This window comes from Poecile atricapillus, chromosome 2, assembly GCF_030490865.1.
Source record: "Poecile atricapillus isolate bPoeAtr1 chromosome 2, bPoeAtr1.hap1, whole genome shotgun sequence".
NCBI lineage: Eukaryota > Metazoa > Chordata > Aves > Passeriformes > Paridae > Poecile > Poecile atricapillus.
The window spans coordinates 61,406,041-61,425,618 of record NC_081250.1 but is presented as its reverse complement, the minus strand read 5'-3'; the positions used below and the strand labels follow the sequence as shown (position 1 = coordinate 61,425,618).

The window sequence follows — 19,578 nt, the reverse complement described above, 5'->3', positions numbered from 1 at the left end:
TTGCTACGGGAATCTCCAGCTGGTTGTGCTCCACAGGTGAAAAGCCCAAACAGATATCCAATGGTGTGCTAGCTGGGTAGGATGAATGTCAGGAGTGGTGAAACCTACAAAGACGCAGCAGAAGAAACTTGGCTCTTCCTTTTAGAAGCCCTATGAATATCAATAGCCATTTTCCATAATTTGCAAGTGACATGAACTATTACTAGCTTTGACTATATTAGCAGGGTTGTTCATGAAATGAGGGAACAAAGGCCTGTGTGAACCCCATAGGAAATACAGTAGGAATGACATGAAAAGGGAACTTTATACCCATGATGTATCATTTCAACTAACATACCAGCTTTAGCCAGGTGGACAGGCCACCTTATTGAAAAGAAATATGAAAAATTTGTTCAATAAACAGGCTGGAATTTCAAGGTTAGAGTTGAAATCTGTTTCTTGTTGCTATTCATTCCAGAGAAATGTAGTTGAATCAGTAATTGGATTTTTTTCCACAAATTAATCTTAGTCACGTTGTAATTAGTAATAATAGCAATAATTAATAAAATAAATAAGAAATTATAGTATTCAAATTTTAGGGGATTGGATACTTTATGCATCCATACATGCCCACACCACACAAAAAAAAACATTTTTTAATTCAGTTAACACAGTTCATAAAGTTAATATGAGCCATCTCATGGCCAGGCCCATTTATTGGGCGACTCTAGGGATGCAATGACACTTAGTGAAAATGTGCTATTTTTCATTTCTTATCCCAGTTTAAAGCCTGGAATAAACCTCATTCAAAAATAAAGAGAAATATAAAATGGCTCCTATTTCACAGATTCTCTCCATCAATATCTTTTCTCTAAGACCATCTCAAAAACTTCACACAGACCATGTGAAGTTAAACCTCACAGTTCTGTACTTGCTGCACTGCACACAATTGTCCCAAATCATTAACAGCACATCTGACAAACTTTTGCATCCTGAAAAATCTGAGGCAAATATGTTTTTACTAAACCACAGTAAGAGACTCTGAACTGAACTATTGTGTTTTCCATGAGAAAGATAGATCCCACACTACTCTATAGGTGACCTGGGTCTCAAAGACTGAAAACCTCCCCACAATATGCTAGAGAAGACTCATACAGGGTTATTGAAATTTGTCATTAGGCCTGCCATGGGGAGCACACCCGAGTCCTGAACTCATCATCCTCTGTGGAGTTATGTTCTCTCTGTGAACACTCCACTGAAGCTTCTTCCTCTATGTTATAGCTCATCGCATAGGCCGCCTGAAAATACATTCTTTAGCCCTCTACCTTCTTCAATGGCTATAAAGGGTTTGTGGTAATTTAACCCCACAAAAACCAATAATAACTTTTGATTTACTGGCACCCTAGCACCCTTTGGCTTCTAAGCAAAAATGGAGAGAAGAAATGGTTCTGAATAAGATAGTATGTTTGAATACATTCCAGTTATCAGAAGTAAGAGCCACGAGGCCCCACTAATGCAAAAAAACTCCGAAGATGAAGAGAAATTTCTAACTTAGATATCTGCCACTGATATATCAAGGTAAGCATTTTGCAGTACTGACAAGGAGAGTGTGTCAAAGACTGTTTATGAATCAATAAACAGCCAATAAACAGTTCCTAGCATATGAAAATTTTTCAATATATGGATTTATTTTATTTTTACGCTGAGGGATTCTTTCCTTCTTGGATAAAGCACATTCTATACAGTCAGCTGAAGACTATGCTTCCCATATTTCCCTATTGAGTCACTGCCACCATCACAATATATGTCTAGCCCTGTTTTTGGAAACTGGGAATTGTCTGTTTGTATTTCAACTGGATGAGGAAGGATAAAAAAGCTTTGAACATGTCTCAGGCATGTTGGCCCACACTACTTCACCAAAAGAAGTCCTCCAAGTTCAAAACCGTCTGCCAAGGCTGCATACATGACATTTGCTATTTCAGTTCCTATGGGAGACTGAAGATAAGATCCTTATGGGTAAGGAATAATATTAGACAATCTCTAGCCAAAGATTTCAGAGAATGCTTTAGCCTTTACTTTTTGGAAGTACTGAAAATGGCCCTGATCCAGCAAAGCTCTAAAGAACATAATTTAGCGCTTTGCTATATTAGAATTGCAGCATGCAATGGAAAAGAACACAAATATCTGACTATTACAAACACTGAAAAAGGGAACATACAAGCACAGTTGAAGTTTAGTACTACAGACAGTTTTTCCTTTGGCAAATCCCATGTTCCTATGGATCTGCTCCCTTTTCCATAAAAAAAATTAATGGTAAATCATCAAGGTATGGGCCTAGTCTTTAACACAATCCCCTTGTGCTACTGAGTCTCTCTCTACAAATTTTCCTCTTAATGCTTTTAGTGATATTTTGTGCCCAAACATATTTTACCTTATGCATCTACACATACAACATCAGATAAAGTTAATCTGCAGATATGCAACAGGTGATGAGCTGTAAATCAGGAATGCTGAAGCAACAGAGACACCAGGATGAGCTCTGTGCAGAGCCAGTTTGGGTCTGATCGAGTTCATTAGCTAAGGCTGCACCCAGACCAGAGCAAGATTCACATCCATACAAGAACTTTCATGTAGCACAGAACATGCATGCATCTCATAGAGCTTTCCCAATTATCCCTATGCTGTGCTCCCAGGTAGCAAAGTCCAGGTGGATTTCAGACACTTTGGGATGGAATTAGCGCTATCAACCCCAGACTGAACTCTGTCTGGGCTCTGGTGGGGCACGGCACAAATCCAGCCCAGATGCAAGACTGTTGCTGAGCTCATCTCTGCACTGTGGCGCAGAGCATGCAGGCTCTGTGTTCAGGCTGAATCGGTACCTCCCGCTCAGCATCACACAGCATCAGGCCTGTGTCTGGACACCTGCTGTGCTGGGCTCCTCAGCACTCCTGATAACAGGAACACAGCCCAGACACAACTTTGGGAACTGTTGTTCCCAAACAGCCATGGATGTGGTTCAGCAAGGCTTAACACGTTGGTTCCATAGGGTAGGAATGCCGCTGGAGTGTGTCCAGACGCATACACAGTGCTAGGTGTTCAGAGTCACTGAGGAACTCCTGATCAGACACCACTGCAACACAGTCCTTAGCTCGCATCAGAGTTTCCACAGGGCTCACCCCCTCCCCAGCATCAATTACACGAGTTTGCTGAGCCTCCTTTGTACAACACTCAGCTCTTCCAGCTGTCCTGAATCTAAGTGCAGCTCTCCAGGAAAACACACTATAGAATGGTAAGATGGGAAGGTGTAAAGGACTGAACCTGAGGCATAACAGCATCACAATGCTGATGCAAAAGAAACCCCCAAATCAGCAGAAGTTGCTCCACGTAAATCAGAATGGATACGTTATGATTGCATTGTACAGAGACCATCTTTATAACAAGATGCCAGCATACCAGCATGGCTTTTTCACTTCTAAAGCATTTGGTTGCAATGAGTTATAATTCGTTACAACAATGGTAATAAATTAAAAGCACAAAGGGGCAATTACAATCACATTAAAACATTCCGTAATTTTGGAAAATTAATGTTTCACTAAGCCTTCATTTTTACAGATAAATTGAGTCAGAACTGTGCTGTTCCTACACTGTGCTAACTAGTATCAGTGTTAAGCTTTTTGGAACCATATGGAAAGCTATCAATTTTTTCTTAAGTAGGATTCTCATCACTTTGTTTAATATCACTACAAATTACACAGGCTAATATTTACAAATGGTTTCCTGTAGGAACTGTGAATCAACAAACTGCAAGGCAATAGGTAGTAACCATTCATTCTCAAAGGAAGTAGTGTGAGCTACCTGCCAGAGGGCTGTACAGAAAACCTGGGAAGCTCTCTCACTTCTAATCCTTCATTTGACTCAGGGCCCCTCTGAGACTCTGGATAGTGACATGGGGCAAATCTGCAGCAATATCAAACTGCACCATGAGAAGTTCCTGAATCACATTTTTTAAAAAAAAAGTATATATATGTATAAAATCACATTATTGGCTTCAAAAGTCATGTAATGTTTAACTGTTCCACTGTAGGTTTGTTTTATTTGTCTCCTGGTGCTTCTGCTGCAAGTTTTAATCAACTCACACTTCAAAAGTTTCCTTAGTGAACACAAAGCATAGAAGCATACCTATTAGGTCAATAAATCAGGGCATTTGCCAAGTTTAACATCAGCCCTAGCTCTGTCACAGAGACATCGAGCATTTTTTCAGATGAGTTTAGAAAGACTACAGCCCTTAAGCTTTCAAAACACACTGTGTCAAGATTGTCGTGTACTGGACCACAACACTGGGGTAAAAAATCTTTCACGGTTGGGCAGCTAGAGAGAAAACAGTTTCCAGAAGTACTCAGCACATGGCAGTCCCGTATGCCGTTTCCATGCAATCCTTCTCCCAGAGTCTCAAAAAGGGTACCACACACTTACAGGCGTGCGGAGAGGAGCGCCAGGACGAAAAGTCAGACCTTTCCGCATGGGAAAGGTTATAGGAGTCTTATTTTCTTCAGCTGTGGGGGGAAAAAGAGAAGCACCTAGGGAGAATATGGTAGAGACCAGCAAAAATCAGTAATTACATATATATATGGTGAATGTGGAATTTTTTTTAGACCACACAAGCTTCGCTAGACCCCCACCGCCGGGGGCGGCTCTGGTCCCCCAGCATTCCCCATGGCGTAGGGCCCGGGGAAAATACCTGCGGGGGAGTGGGTAAAGGGTTGCCCGGGCAGGGGAGGGGAAGAGCGGGGACGCGCGGCGGGGCGGGGGCGCGCCGGGCGCGCTCCCGCGGGCGGGCAGCTGGAAGTCATTGCCCGCCGATCGGCGTCCGCGTTGCCGCGGCGACCGCCCCGGCGGCGCCAGCTGGGCCGCAGTGTGAATGGGTGATGTCACGGGCCCGGCGCCGGCCAGTCTGGGCCGCCCGGGCCAAGGCAGCGGCCGGGAGGGGCGGAGGGAGCCGGGGGGTGGGAGCGGGAGGCGGCGGGAGCGCCGGGAATCGCCCCCCCACCTCGGCAGCCCCCAGGCCGCTCCACGCGTGGGGCGGGAGCGCTGCCCGCCGCTGTTCCCCCGCTGTTCCCTCGCTGCTGCCCCGAGCGCGGCCCGGGCCCGCGGCGTTCGCAGGGCCTGCTCCCGGCCGGGCCCCGCTGGCCGTGGGGGCCGGCTGTTGCGCTCGGTGCTTGCCAGCTCCCCATTGTTTGAATGGAGATGTCTCTGTTTCCATCCTCAATTCATTTGCAGGCACTTTAGAAAAGTTCTTTCCTGCAGGAATGAGGGGCTTTTCACTGCGCTCCAGCAAGGTTTACAATCCCTGCCAACGCTCACAAACTTACCACATTCAGCCTCGAAGTTTCCCACTGCTTTCAGCAGCAAGATTCCCACACTGCAGAACACCCGATTATATTGATAATTTGGCCAGTTTCAGTAAAATACCCCTGAAATTCGCAGTGGAAGTTTACTTCCCATGTGAAATTCTTCATTACTTTCTTACTGCAGATCTTCACGAGAGGATATGTTCTTAATGGCGTGTCTTAGGCCCACAGTGGGAAAATATGATTGTTCCTTAATGTAAGTTGTTTACAAAGATCCACTCTTTACATTAGTTTCAGAGAGTTCAGGACAAAGACTCGTCAGCAAAAGCCAGCGTAGCTCTTTTTGTGACTCGGCAGGAGATGCGGGTTGGGTTTAAACATACATTTCTCTCCTTATGGACATTAAACTGTTGTGGAGTGCAGGGGTTTTTTTCAGGGAATGAAATGGCTTCTCATACATCAGTCTGAAACTGCAGCTCCTCTGTATTTTACCTCATCTTCATCACACAGCAGCTCTAGCTGTGGGCCTCAGAGCCTGCATGCATAGGAGCTCTTCCAGGCTGTGAAGATGTGACATCAGGTACCCCTATCAGTGTGATCTTAGAGCATCTCGAATTACAGCTTTGTGTTTTGCTTCACTTGGTGTTTGCTGAGTTTGAGGCCAGGCAGGTGGGACGCTTGCAATGCTTTTCGGTGAAATTCTGCTTATTTTAATTCTCCCGTTAATAAACTGCTTTGTGTGTTAAGTTGTAAGGGAACAAAAGGAGGTTGACTCCAAACCTTTAGGAATAATAACAACTGCTTGCAGCCGTACGAAGCCTCGAAAGGCAGCAGAAACCGTTGCTGAAATGTCACCTGTCAGCTTGAAAAAACCCTTTATCTGAACCTTGTCGCAGCAAAGGCTCAGCCACCCGAAGGAGCAAGAGTGGCCGCAGGAGAGGGGACGTGTGGGGAGCGGTAGTGGCTCCACACACGGACCGGAGTGTGGCGAGCAGGGAGGATGGTGAGGGCACCCATGCGTCCCACCAGCAGCTCAGTCCTCACGGTGACAATGGATTTTTACACCGATTCAAGCAGCGCAGATTCGGTCTGCAGGCAAGGTGAAAGCTAATCCCCTGCAAAAGTCCGCATGCCAAGGGACCTTGCAGTCAGTGTAGCGTATTAGGACCAAGGGCTTCATCCATGGGTGAACAGCTGGGCATTAGGACAGGCAGGTACGAAGGACTCACCGTGCAAACACCGGTTTATCAGAGGTTACTCAGTGCACACACGTTGCAGGATCAAATCCTTGTCTCTAGTTTGCTGGACACCTTGAAAATTGGAGGGTGGCAAGTAAGCTTTATGTAAATACAATTTTAGTGTGAGGTTCAAGTTAATTCTTTCTGATTTTTACTGCTTGATATGGTGTTTAAATCTTAAATGACCAGTAACCTTTAAAATCTCATTGGGATTTTAACACTGAATGCTTTTGATGACTGCTTAAAGGAAATTAATCTGACAACGATCACTGACAGTCAGCCGTCTCCATCAGGTAACTGCAGTAAAGGAAATAAATTCCAGATGGTGGGGGAAGGGAGAGAGCGTCCTGAGAAACTCGCTCCTCTGCTCCCATTGATCATCACCTGTGCTGGACTTCATACAGCAGTTTAATCCTATTCTCCCCCTCAAAGGTTTCAAGCCTCTGCAAGATCCTGACTGCTAGGGAACAAAGACTGGTATGTGGTTCCCTCAAAGGTCAGTCATTAACCTGCCCCAACAACAGTTTTAGGAAGATCAAGGCAATGAAGAAAAACTAAGAAAAAGCACTTTCACTTTGGAATGAATTGTTCAAAATGCCTTTATGCATTCGGTTTTATTCCCTTTCAACTCCACAGTTTTTAGTTCCTGCACGTATTTATTTCTCATCAGAAATAATGGCAAGATTTGCTCTCCCAGAGATTTGACCTTAAGTTTATTTTAGCCCCAACACTATAGATCATTCTATCAATTATGAATGTACTCGTGTGTACAGAGGAACTGGTAAGCCAGCTCAGTAATGCTACCTTGTTCTGGTGACTTACCCTTATAAATAAATTAGGTGCATATCTTTATGAAATACCAGAAAGAAATAGAAGATGAGAGAAAAGAAAAGAAAAGAAAAGAAAAGAAAAGAAAAGAAAAGAAAAGAAAAGAAAAGAAAAGAAAAGAAAAGAAAAGAAAAGAAAAGAAAAGAAAAGAAAAGAAAAGAAAAGAAAAGAAAAGAAAGAAGAAAAAGTAAAGGAAAAAGAAAAGAAAAGAGAAAAAGCAATAAGACAGAGAGAGAGATGGAAACAAAACAAAATCTAAAAAGCCACATTTTTCTAAAGATAATAATTTTCTAGGATAGAAGCTAATATCAAGACTGGTTTCTCTGTGATTTGTATTTTCTGTGCCTGCATGTCTGTATGTGAGACAATGTACTGGACTTGCAGTAGCCAGACTCTCAGTAAGACATTTATTTCCATAAGTTATTGATGACCCTTTACCTCACAAGTGACAGGCCAAAGTAGAGCCACGAGCAACTTCTGAGAGGTCATCAATAACAACTGAAAATAAATGTTTTATCCAGTCCCTGCCCATTGTGTGTCCTCTTTATGCAATGCCAGTTAAATTTCATCTGGTGCAGTTTTTTATGGGCTGTAACTACCTCAGCTCCTGTCTGAAGCAATGGAGGAAGGAGGGACACACACACACACACACACACACACACACACACACACACACACACACACATCCCCATTTGGTTGCTCACACGCTTGGTGGAGTACCTTTTGTGAGATGCAGAGGTAAAAGCATGCATCTCTCAACATGAGGATGAAACAGTACCCTAAAGAGTGAAAGGAGAGACTGCCACCTTACTAAAACATTAAACACAATAGAGAATCCTGATGCTGCAAGTGTAAGACAGTTCAGGAGAAAGACAACACAGAGGGGACAAAAAAAAAGAAGCTGGGATGCAATGTTGTGAATAAATCATACCTCATGCTAATATTACAAATATATAATATCCTATTAATGTAGTTTTAATAATAATTCATACCATACTGCAAGAAAGATTGATGTATTGCGTGTGTTAAGAAATTCCTGGGGGCAAAAGAAAACTATTTTTGTCTATAAGGAGTGTTTTACTCCCAGTGGAAAAAGACTGAAATGGACATGGGGTATAATGCCGTGGGGACATAAAATTTACTTCAAATACTCATCGCCACTAACCACAGTGTCTTTTAATTGAACATTTGTGCTTAAAATTTTCATTTTTCTTACTCTTTGCATATGCATTTTCATGTTCTACAAAATATTATTTTGAGAGCCAGTTCTCAGGCGCTCAATCTTCAGCAACTATTTCAAGAGGCTGGTCTGAAGTAAGCTAATAACTTTGCATCCAGTTGTGAAACTTCTGCTCACTTGAGCAGTGCCTATATCCATATCGTTACTCAGGCAAATAAGCTCATTAACGTGAAGAAAAACTTTCCAAATAAGCAAGCATTTGTGCTGCTTTTCAAGTCAATTTCTCCATTGAGGTAAATTAAGATATTTGTTTGAATAAAATTTTATCAGTTCTTTAAAGTGTTGAAAGAGCAAGTTAGTGGAGTAAAAATTACAAAAATAAATGTCATTAACACTTCATCATAAATATGTGGAAACATACTGGTATCGAGGACAACTTGAAATAGTTACTTAGCATAAGCTGTGTGATTACCCAAAATATTCTTATATATGCACATCATTTAGCTTAAAGAAAACAAAGTGAAACTATAATAAATTTGCATGTTGAAGCATTTTTTACAGCAATTTTGACTATGTCTTTAAAATAATCTTGCCTAGTTTGTCCCCTGTACAAGAAACCAAACCATGAAGAATTACTATACAATTACTCCAAAATGGAAAATAACATTCATTCCCATTTCTTCTAAGGGAACATTAGTAAGTCATAGAATATATTTAACTGTGAAGAATTGCACTTCATGGATCACTGTCCAATATTCTCCCTACATCCATCTTTCTTTTTTCTGCATCTCCAGTCATTTGCACTCTGCAATGTATATCTTGATTTAAATTCACAGTGCTACACACCGGTTTTCGTTAGACAATCCTGTTGCCCCAATAAATATATAAGGTCACTTTAGCATATACTATTGCTGAAATTATAGTCGTGATGTGACCCTGTCTGCCTCTAAAGGAGACATTACCTGTCAGTGGTTTTTTCATGCTCTCTAAACATGAAATCCTGCAAGAGCAGTTTCTGTCAACAAAAGCTGAGGTCTCTTGTTTTCTTAAGTGACAACTTTCTCAGAAGCCATGCAGGCTATAAAGAATGATCACAGGAAGCAACCTGGTACAAATTAATATAAAACTCACCTTTTGAGCAGACTGCTTTTTCAAACACACTCAAGTACCTAAGCAAATTAAGCTGGTATTATCATCCCATAAGTAATTTCCTGCTACTCTAACATTTCTTCTGCAAGATGGAACAAAGCAATGAGGAAGAGCCTTTTGCTTCTGTTACTAAGGCCTTGGTAGATCTTCGTGTGTTATGGCAACAGGAACTCTATAGCAGGTAAATAAATAGATAATAAAATTACAAAGATTTCAGCAGGTATGGGAAGTACATGATGTGGCTCATAAATAGCTGCAGTCAAGGGATTTGAAGATGCATTTAAAAGCTTTCCCTCCACAAACAGAACCACCAGACTTGAATTTCTAGTTCTTTCTAACTTCTGTTCCCAGTGGTGGCACCAATTTGACTTGAACCACATCCAGCAAACACCATTTTCGATAGTACATACATATTTGTCGGGCTGTCACGAGCACAAAACAAAATGCAGAACTAGAAATTAGGATCTGGCAAGCAGGTTATGTCTGAAAGTGACACTGGCCCATAAAAGTACTTTGAGAACCAACTGACTACAGTCACAGAACACATCAATGCATTCACATCAACACAGAGGAAGCAAAGGTCTCTCCACCTACCTTGGGTGTCCTTGCAGTCTGGGAAAGGTTGTCTTCACTGTCAGGGAAAAAGTGGTGATTTCTTTTTTTAATTTAAAACATTTTTTTTAAAGATTAAAGAAAATAAATGCTGAAGATTTTGGAGGATTCCTTAAAACACTCATAAAGAACAAATAACAAACATGTTAGTATTAGCTTTCAAAATGTAAAATGTTGTATTAATGCAAAATACTGCTATTGAGGTTTTTTTTGTGGCACAAACTTAGACTGCTTTTGCTGATGAAGCTCTTTGGGTCCCCTGAAAATAAATACCAGTATCATTGGTGTAATGATAACATATGCAGATGAGCATGTACACATCTAGATACTTATTTAATTTAGGTCGATTTGCTCATTGTCCCTGTAGGCTGCATTATTTGCGTGATTATAGACCTCTTAATGTAAACTCGTAACAAATACAAAAATAATATGAAGTGGTATCATGCCATTGGTTTTCAGGCAGATTGGCTGAGGATTTCTGTCTACAAACAAAGGGTATGACATTACACATAAATCTGATCTAAATCTACACAAAATAAAATTAAAGTTAAGACTCTAAATTCAATCTGTTACTATGTAACTCAGTTTAATGGAGTGTTCCTCAGGAAGCTGCTCCAAATACTCCTAAATTATTTTCCCCTTCCCCAGAATAAGCATCTTGATTGCTTATATTTGGACCACAATGCAGAAGGTTGTCAACATGACTTATCTTTCTTGCCACAAGTTTGCTTTAGTCAATGCAGAAATCTGACATTACCCGACAAACCCAGTGTTTCTGGTCACCTGAACAAAGCAACCTTCTTAAATGACATTAGCCTTCAGCTGACATACAACCACCAGCAAATGCCAGGATGCATGTCAGTGACATACCAATGTTTTCTGCTGCTGCTGCAGACTGCAAAGGGACAATGTGGGTTTGAACAAATTCCCACAACACAGCCATGTGGGAGACAGCATAGCAAGAAACTCTCATAGACATGAACCTCATCACAGTATTTTTTTGGTTCTCTCCAATTACTGAGGTAAAATATTTCTGTATGCATTTATTTCCACATTGGTGTAAAAAAGAGCATACGTGACTATCAAGCCATGGAGAAGGGATTTTTTAATTCTGTTCCTCATCTCTCCATAATATCTGTTGTTATGTGACTTTCTTTTAGCATACAAACCTGAAGGGAAGAGTAAAACAGTGGGCAGGACTATGTTCCAGTCATAAGAAGGGTGCTCTAACCTGGACAACTACATGAACATGAAAAAAAAGAAAATTAAAAAAATCTCTTTTGTCTGTGAATAGCTATTGTGAGCAATCAACAACCATTTTTCTTTTTATTTCATATTAAACTTCATGCAAGGGGGCACTGAAAAATTGAAGGTTTTGAGAATCTTTTAGGTTTTCTTACTGCGAAGAAATTTCTGTAATGAACACAACCTGAAAATGAGAAAAAAAAAATCACATTTACTAAAGTGTATGAACTGTATTTAGATTCTGGGTTTGAGGAATATAAGGACAACACTACTGAAGATGGCTCATGTTATTTGGGGAAAAGGTTGTGTTAAGTTTTGGTGATCAAAAGCTTTGGTGATGAATTATCCCTGGTGAAGTACCAGAAGACTGATGGATTTGAGTCCATCACTCTGCAGAGTGAGGTGATTTCTCTGTACTCCCAGAATTCCCAATGGATCTTCCCCGACCCATTTGGAGGATCCATGGGGTGCTGCTGCAAAGGAGCCTGAGTCTCACCTCCAGTTCTGTTGTCCACAGGGACACACAGGCATGTAGGAATAATAATCCAATAAAAGATTTACATAGTCTTTCCTCCACCTCACTCCCCTATTCAATTTTTCATTTCATATCACTATCCCCTGTTGCCAAGAGGAGTTTATCTATGGTGTTTGATAAGGGAGCACTAAACACATTATATTGCTATTTTAAATGACATCACAACTAACTAGATATTTTAATTGAAGGTAAATAACCAACATTATTGCCTTTTGAATGATAGCAATAGGGGAGAGTAATGGCACCACTGAGGAATCAATTGCTATTTCCCTCATAAACCATAAACCATTCAGAGATTTATAATGCTTTTTTAATGATCAGCCCTTCTAGGTGTTGAGCAGCTCCTCCAAGATCCTGAGTTTCTGGCTGCTTGCTGAAGTCTACAGGAATGGGGAGCAGGGGGTCTCAGTATTGTGTATCTTTGTGCCCACCAGGATGAAACTTGTCACACCAGTTATCAGCCTCCAGCAAAGGAAAGCCTGGGATTTTACTGCACTGCTCTGACACAGTGTGCCCCAAGCACGAAAACGAGGACACTTGACTCAACCACTGTTTCATAACCTGCTTAAGAATGAAAATGCATTGAGCATTTGTGTGCATTTCATGCCCTCTTAAGGTAGGTATAGCAAGTAACCTTGTGTAAGTAACCACGTTGATTGCTTGCTTCCCTCTGCATGTGTTCCTTCAAATTGTAGCTGTCCAGAGACTATTTTAACTAATGTGGTACGGTTGGTTCAATGGCATCGTATCATGCACAAACATCTGTGGGTCCAGAGTGCTGTCAGAGGAAATGTCACACATTCCGCACTTGGAAGGACTGTCCCCCTTCCCAGGTGCCATGACTCGAGAGACAGCATCAATGTCTCGGGTTTACTTTTCCACCTGGAGTCAATGGCACGTTCATATACTCAGACCTGTGCTGACAAATTCAGAATACATTACTCATTCTCGTTAAATTCAATGGGATTACCCTCATGACACAGGGCATACAAAGCCGGTCATTACATTTTCATTTTCAACTTGTTTTACTCTGGGTTTGAATCAAAAGTGACTTTTCTAATCTTCAGAGAACACCTATGATGTGGTCTAAACTCACTGATTCTCTTTTAATAGATCAGACTGGTCCAGTCAAGCATTATCAAGGATCTTGTGGTAATATTGCAAGAGTTTCTTACAATGGAAATGAATCTTGACTCTGGATGTGGGAAGAGAGCACAGAAAAATCCAGCCAAGACAGATAAACTCCTCCAGCCAGCCAGAAAGGGACCAGATGTTTAAAGATGCACAGAATTTATTTAAAAATCCAAACTTGGTCTGGTGAAAAACAGAAGTGTTAATCCCTATATACTCACATTGTGAAAAATATTGCTATTAATAGGACAAAAGCATGAACAATAGCCACTGTCCCTCTTACTTGTGTACAAGCCTCTTTAGGGATGAAGAGTTTTACTATGCCCACCTAGATGGATAACATTCTGGGGTTTCCAACTCATTTGTAAAGTGATTTACTAAGCACATCCACTTTAAATTTTGAAAGAAGTAGCCAACCTAACCTGGTCCCACTTAAGTCAATGACAAAACCACCACTGACTTCAAGGAGAGCAAAAGCAGACCTGTTGTTGACAAGGAATTGGTGCATATTGTTCAGCCAAGCATGTCAGACCAGCATGTATCAGCTTCATGAGTATCAAAGGGATTTACTAGAGGAAAACCCTGAATATTTATACAGTAGATGAAGGGGAGGGTTGTTTTTCCCTCTTCCACAAATCTCCACTGTGATAAGTTAGCTACACAAACGCACGCAATCCTCTCACAACTTCAACATTTGCAGACCCTCAGATTTTCCTTTGTACCCTGTGGTGGAAGTAGCCTGATAGAAAAAGAGGTGTGGGGCATTTCATGGTTCTTCACGAGTTTACAGAAATTCTGAGTCATCTTCAAGAACCAGCGTGGTCTCAGTGGATTTGCTGTTCCAGGGTGTTTGTATGTCTGTGTTTGTGTGTGTTGGTGTGCATGTACAGAAGTAATCTGTCCAAATTAGCTTGGGAGGACTAGAGGGGAACCAGTTACATATTGGGGTTTCCCAGAGATTTCCAGTGAGATCAGAGAAGCTCCCAGAGGGGATTCAGTACAAACAGAACAGCTCAGTATTACAGGGTATCTAGTTGCATGCAGATTTTGATTAAATGGCACCAGCAAGATTTGAGCCTGAATTTTCACCATAATTTACAATGTATTTTTTTTCTAGACAGCACATCGAATCTGTCCATATTGCTGGGACTCCGGAAAACAGACAAACTATAATATATGCTTGAAGGCCTGTGCCTGCAAGTAAACCGCAAGGAGTTTTACTGAATAAAACCAATGGCTACAAGAGAATTGGGATCATCCAGCCCATAGGTAATGGAAATACACCTTCCCATCACAGCCTCATGATGCAACACACAAATCTAGACCTCAGTTTAGATTTACACCTCAAAGATTTACGCTGCACACTTGGATTTTGAGCTGAGAGGAGCCTAACTGCGATGGATGGCAGTGGCAATGTGGGACAAAATAAGGGAACAAGAATGTGGGTATTTCTAAGCAGAGCCTCAAAACATGTGTCTTTAAGAGGTGAGAGAGAATGCAAGTGTGCTTCATTATACGCTTCAGATGATCCAGCCTCACCCCTCATTCAAGTTCTGGGTTTGACAGCTTCCTACTGTATCCTTTATATATCACCCGTTGTGACTAAGCTTGGAGGGGACATGTAATCATTAATCACCATTATGGATTTCTTCCCTTCTGTTGGGTTTGACTTACAAGCTTAGGGGCAGATCCTGCAGCCTTTACTCCTTCCTTCAGCCCTTTGCCCAAGCAATCAGCCCTGCTTCACTCATGGACAGCTTGCAGTGCTGCAGCATCTATAGGATCGGGTGCCAAGTTTCGTACACCGGCGTCCCATTCAAATACGCAGTGGCTCTTAATCCTTAGCAGGAATTAACAGGAAGTTTCAACACTGCATTATTAAATTAAAAGGTTACAATCTGCCACAAGATGACTTAAGCAGGACTCAGGAGTATATGTCTGTTAATTTTAATGCTCTGTCTCAAAGTACAGAACTCTGGACATTTCCAGCATCATATTTAAAACATGGTACATCTACTAATACGTGATCTGGTGCATTAATGGACCAAATTAAGTTACAGGTATGAATTTTACATAAAACGGATTAATATTATATGTCATGGAGGAATCTTAAATACTCCATCTCCATGCATTTTTAATAGTTATGTGCTCTAATTTAATGTTCCCTGGCATTGCTTTGCTTGAAGTCCCTAAACCCTCCTCCTTCCTTCGCCCCTACACTCCTCAAGTTTTGCTTGGGATTTTCCCTGCCTGTAAACCAGCTTCCCCAAGTGCCTCAAAAAATGTGTAAAGCCGGAACGAGTCTCCTACACCGAGAGGATAAAAATGCGCTTCACGACCCGAGGAGATACCAACCCTCCCGGGAACGGGAATGGTTAGGATGGGAGGGCGGGTGCAGCTGCCTCGGTCCGGGTCGGGCGGCGGGGAGCGGCGCCGGTCGCGCGGGGCTGCGCTCCGGACCGCGGGGACGGCGCCGGGAGCCGCTGGGCGGCGGGTCCCGCCCGCATTCCCGCAGTCCTTCCTCCCCGGGACCGCCTCCTCCTCCTCCTCCTCCGCCACCTCCTCCTCCCCGGGGGGGTCAGCGCGAGCCGCCCGCCCCCCCAGCAGCGCCGCCGCCATTGGCTGCCGCCGCGCTCCGGGGGGGGCCCGGCGCGCTCTGATTGGCTGCGGCTCGGCCCCGCGGCGCCCCCCCCGCTCCCGCGCCGCGCTCGCCTGGCCCCGCCGCGGCGGCGCCCCCGCCTCCCCCCGGCGCCGCCCGCCCCGCCCGCGCCCCGCGCTATATAGGGCGCGGCGCGGCCAGCGGCGGCGGCAGAGGCGGTCGTGCTCGTGGCTGGGCGGCTGCGGGGCACGAGCTCTGCATTTTAAGGAAAAAAAATCGGCTTTTTCGGACCGGGGGGGTTCGCGGTGCCGCTGCTGTCGCGCGGCTCTGCGAGCGCCTCTCGCTACATCCCCGAGGCGGCCGCCGTTAACGCCATCGAGGCGCTGCGGCCGCGCTCCGCTCCCGTTGCGGGCGGTGCGTGCGCGGCTTCCCGAGGTCGCAGCGGCGGCAGCAGGCGGCGGTGGTGGAGAGGGAGGTTTCCCTCCCTCCTTGCGGCACCATGAAAGCCGTGAGCCCCGTCCGGCACCCCGGTCGCAAGGCGCAGCCCGGCGTGGCGGGCGGCGGCGGGGGGTACCCGGCCCTGCGGTGCCTGGCCGAGCACAGCGGCTGCAAGGGGGGCCCGCCGTCGGGCGAGGAGCCGGCGGCGCTGTGCCTGCAGTGCGATATGAATGACTGTTACAGCCGGCTGAGGAAGCTGGTGCCCACCATCCCACCCAACAAGAGGGTCAGCAAAGTGGAGATCCTGCAGCACGTCATCGACTATATCCTCGACCTGCAGCTGGCTCTGGAGACGCACCCCGCGCTGCTCCGGCAGCAGCCGCCGCCGCCCGCTCTGCACCCAGGCAGCTGTCCGGCGGGCACCCCCAGGACCCCGCTGACTGCCCTTAACACTGACCCGGTAAGAGGTGCGTGGCACACGAGCGCGGGGAACGGGACGCGGAGCAGAGCGGCGTGGCGCGGTGGTCAGCGCCGGCCGCCGTGGGAGCGCCCCGGTGATGTTCTGCCGTTCTCGACCCCGTGGCTCTGCCGGGAAGCCGTAGCTCCCGAAGGGGACGGGGCGGACGGGCGCAGGAACGCCCCGGCGGTGCGCGGTGGGTGCCCGCATCCCCTCGGTGCGGGCAGGCAGCCGCACGGTGTGTACCGTGTAATTACCGCTCTCGAGGGAGTACCTGTAGCCGGCGTGTTTGCACACACGGGAGCAGGCGCGCTGTTCTGCGCTTCCCAGCCTCCGCGCCGTGTAGCGAGTGCGAGGGGCTGTGGGGGCTGTGCACATGGAACGCAGCGTGCTTTGGAGGGGCGGGAATCGGGGAGCGACTCCCTGGTACGGGACCCCCGGTGGCGGCGCGGGAAGCGGCGTGCCCCGGCACCCCGCGCCCCAGGGCTTGCCGCAGCGCTGCGGTGACCCCCTTAGCTCGGTCCCCCTGGGGGGTTCCCTGAGCGCTCCCGACGGGGGCTATGGTAGTGCCTGGGTGCGTGGCGGAGGAGGGGATCTGGGCAGTGGCGGGGGGGGTCTCCGTGTCGTTTCTGCCCAGTTATTAATTTGCCGTGTTTGGTTTGCTGCGCAGGCAGGCTCTGTTAACAAGCCGGGGGACAGCATCCTCTGCCGCTGACCGCCGCTCCCCAGGTGAGTGCCGGGCGGGCGCGGGGCGGCGGGCGGGGGGCTCCGCGGCGCAGCGCCCGGGCTCGGCGGGGCCGCGCCGCATCCTGCGGGAAGCCTGCTGAAGGGGGACCGGAGCCTGGCGAGAAATACTTGCAGGCGGCTTTGGGGTTTTATTTTTAATTACGGGGTGGTTGTTTTATTTTCCCTAATTACCGGGTGGTTGGGGTTCCCCCCCCAAACACTCCCCCTCCCCCCGGAGCGCCTCTGGCTGCGGCGTGCAGCTGCGCATCCCTCCCTCCGCCTGGCCCAGCCTGGGAGCTGCGGTTGTTGTTTGACCTGGTTTGTTTTGGGTTGTTGATCAAGCATGTCTTGTGTTTTGTTGGTGGCGCCAGTCGGTCTGGAGCGCAGCGGTTCACACACCCCCTCTATTCATTCCTCTCCCACAGGTGTGCGGCGGCGCCGCGCCGCGCAGAGGCAACGCGGGGGGCGGGCGGCGGCGGGGGGGCCCGGCCCTGCCCCGCCGCACCGGAGGAAGGAGCCATCCAACCCCCCGAGCAGTTCCCATGCTTCACCCCGGCAGAGCCAAGCCTTTTCACCATTTTGCACGTCCGTAGCGGTCCCCCCCCGCCCCTCCCCAGCTCCCCGTGTCCTTTCCCCCCCTGGCTCCGTCTCTTCTCGTCGTTCCCGGCCAGCTGTGAGCGGCGGCGTGTCCCACGGTGGCAGCGGGAAAAGTTGCGACTCTGCCCCGGGATAGAGGACCGAGCTTAACCAGATTTTAGAAACCTTGTAACTCTTAAGGGACCGAGCAGCCGAATCTTGAAGCTTTACTAATCTACCAGAGCATTTGTAGATATATTTGACATCTATTGTTTAAAATAGATGGATTTTATTGGGGCCCAGGGAACTTTCTTCTCCCTGCAGGAATGTTACATATTGTATAGACAAATGAGTGACATTTCATACTGTGTATATATAGAGATGTTCTATAAGTGTGAGAAAAGTATATGCTTTAATAGACTACTGTAATTATAAAATATTTTTAATTAAATATTTTTTTGTAAATATTATAAAGGTGTGTATGTTTTTTTTAATCTGTGGGAATATCTCTTTAGAAAACCACAGCTCGAGTATGGAGCTGCTAATGTGGAAGTATCTTGAATGTTTAGGACTTTTTTTGTCCCCAAATGTCCTTTAGACTCGAAAGTTGCAGCTTTAGCTAGTGGTCCTGCATGATTGCATGAGGTGTCTAATTGCAAATAAACTTGTTTGGAGTCCATACAACGTGTTTTCCTCAATCTAAACTTAAAATGTTTGTAAGTGTATTATACATTTTGAGACTACACTTTAGTCATGTAGGCACAGGGATTTTTAGTGCATTATATAAAAGTAGCAGTAAGATGTAGTGTTTTTTACTGAGACAAGAAAAAACAAATTCTATCTAGTTTTTTTTTTGCATTATGGGGACAATGCTTTAGATCTCTAACAGTTTTGTTTTTTTTTTAGATCTGCTCTTGAATTAGATCAAGAAATTTGTTCGGGAATTTCATTTAGCACCGAAAGGTTTTATCGCAAATTTGTGTTCCTACAGCTTATTAATTGCTTAAAAACTGAAATCCATTCTCTGCTTGCAGCCAAAGGGCAAACCATTAACAAAAACAGTTGCTGTTTCCTTCGTCCAAAGAGTATTAATAGTGAACTGCAGTAAGGCACATGGGCAAAGTCATTATGATCAGTGATGTAAATTCATCTTAAAATGAACTTACGTAGACCAAAAATCGGATAACTGCGTCAAGATTATTTTTCTAGTACAAAATTACTTATATTTCACTGCAGCTATGTTACAGTTAAAATCCTGTTTAATCTCTGTGATGTGTAACTACTACATGTGAACATTAAACTAGATTTACCTGTCTTTAACTGTGATTCTTCAGCTTATTTCTTCAATCCTCTGAATTTGCACATTCCCTTCACTATCTGTATATAGCATTTGATGGGTGAATTATTTTTACGGCAAGCTCTTGTACAATCAAGTCTTGCTGGCTGTAAGCTTGTGTCCAGGCTCAGTGAAAGATCCTCATCTTGTGTGATCAGTAGCCTGCACACTAGTGAAATGGGATTTTCAGAGTGGGAGAAT

The 19,578-nt window shown here is 45.0% G+C and overlaps 1 protein-coding gene across 2 annotated transcripts; it reads left to right on the top strand.

The window, feature by feature from the left end:
* Nucleotides 1-16,054: 16,054 nt before the first annotated feature.
* Nucleotides 16,055-19,361, top strand: ID4 (inhibitor of DNA binding 4). Of its 2 annotated transcripts, none has more exons than XM_058833505.1 (3): nt 16,055-16,742; nt 17,410-17,468; nt 17,891-19,361. In XM_058833505.1, the coding sequence occupies exons 1-2, from the start codon at nt 16,344-16,346 to the stop codon at nt 17,452-17,454; spliced, it is 444 nt and encodes a 147-aa protein (XP_058689488.1). In that variant the 5' UTR covers nt 16,055-16,343; the 3' UTR covers nt 17,455-17,468; nt 17,891-19,361. The 2 variants fall into 2 exon arrangements, with proteins under 2 accessions (XP_058689488.1, XP_058689489.1); XM_058833506.1 differs by having other exon boundaries at nt 16,055-16,749.
* The last annotated feature ends 217 nt before the right edge of the window (nt 19,362-19,578 follow it).

What these genes read in the sequence shown, in the direction of transcription:
- ID4 (XM_058833505.1), top strand. Translation starts at nt 16,344, where the DNA reads ATGAAAGCCGTGAGCCCCGTCCGGCACCCCGGTCGCAAGGCGCAGCCC. An exon ending in CTGCCCTTAACACTGACCCG is followed by an intron (nt 16,743 to 17,409) that starts GTAAGAGGTGCG and finishes TTTGCTGCGCAG; the next exon opens with GCAGGCTCTGTTAACAAGCC.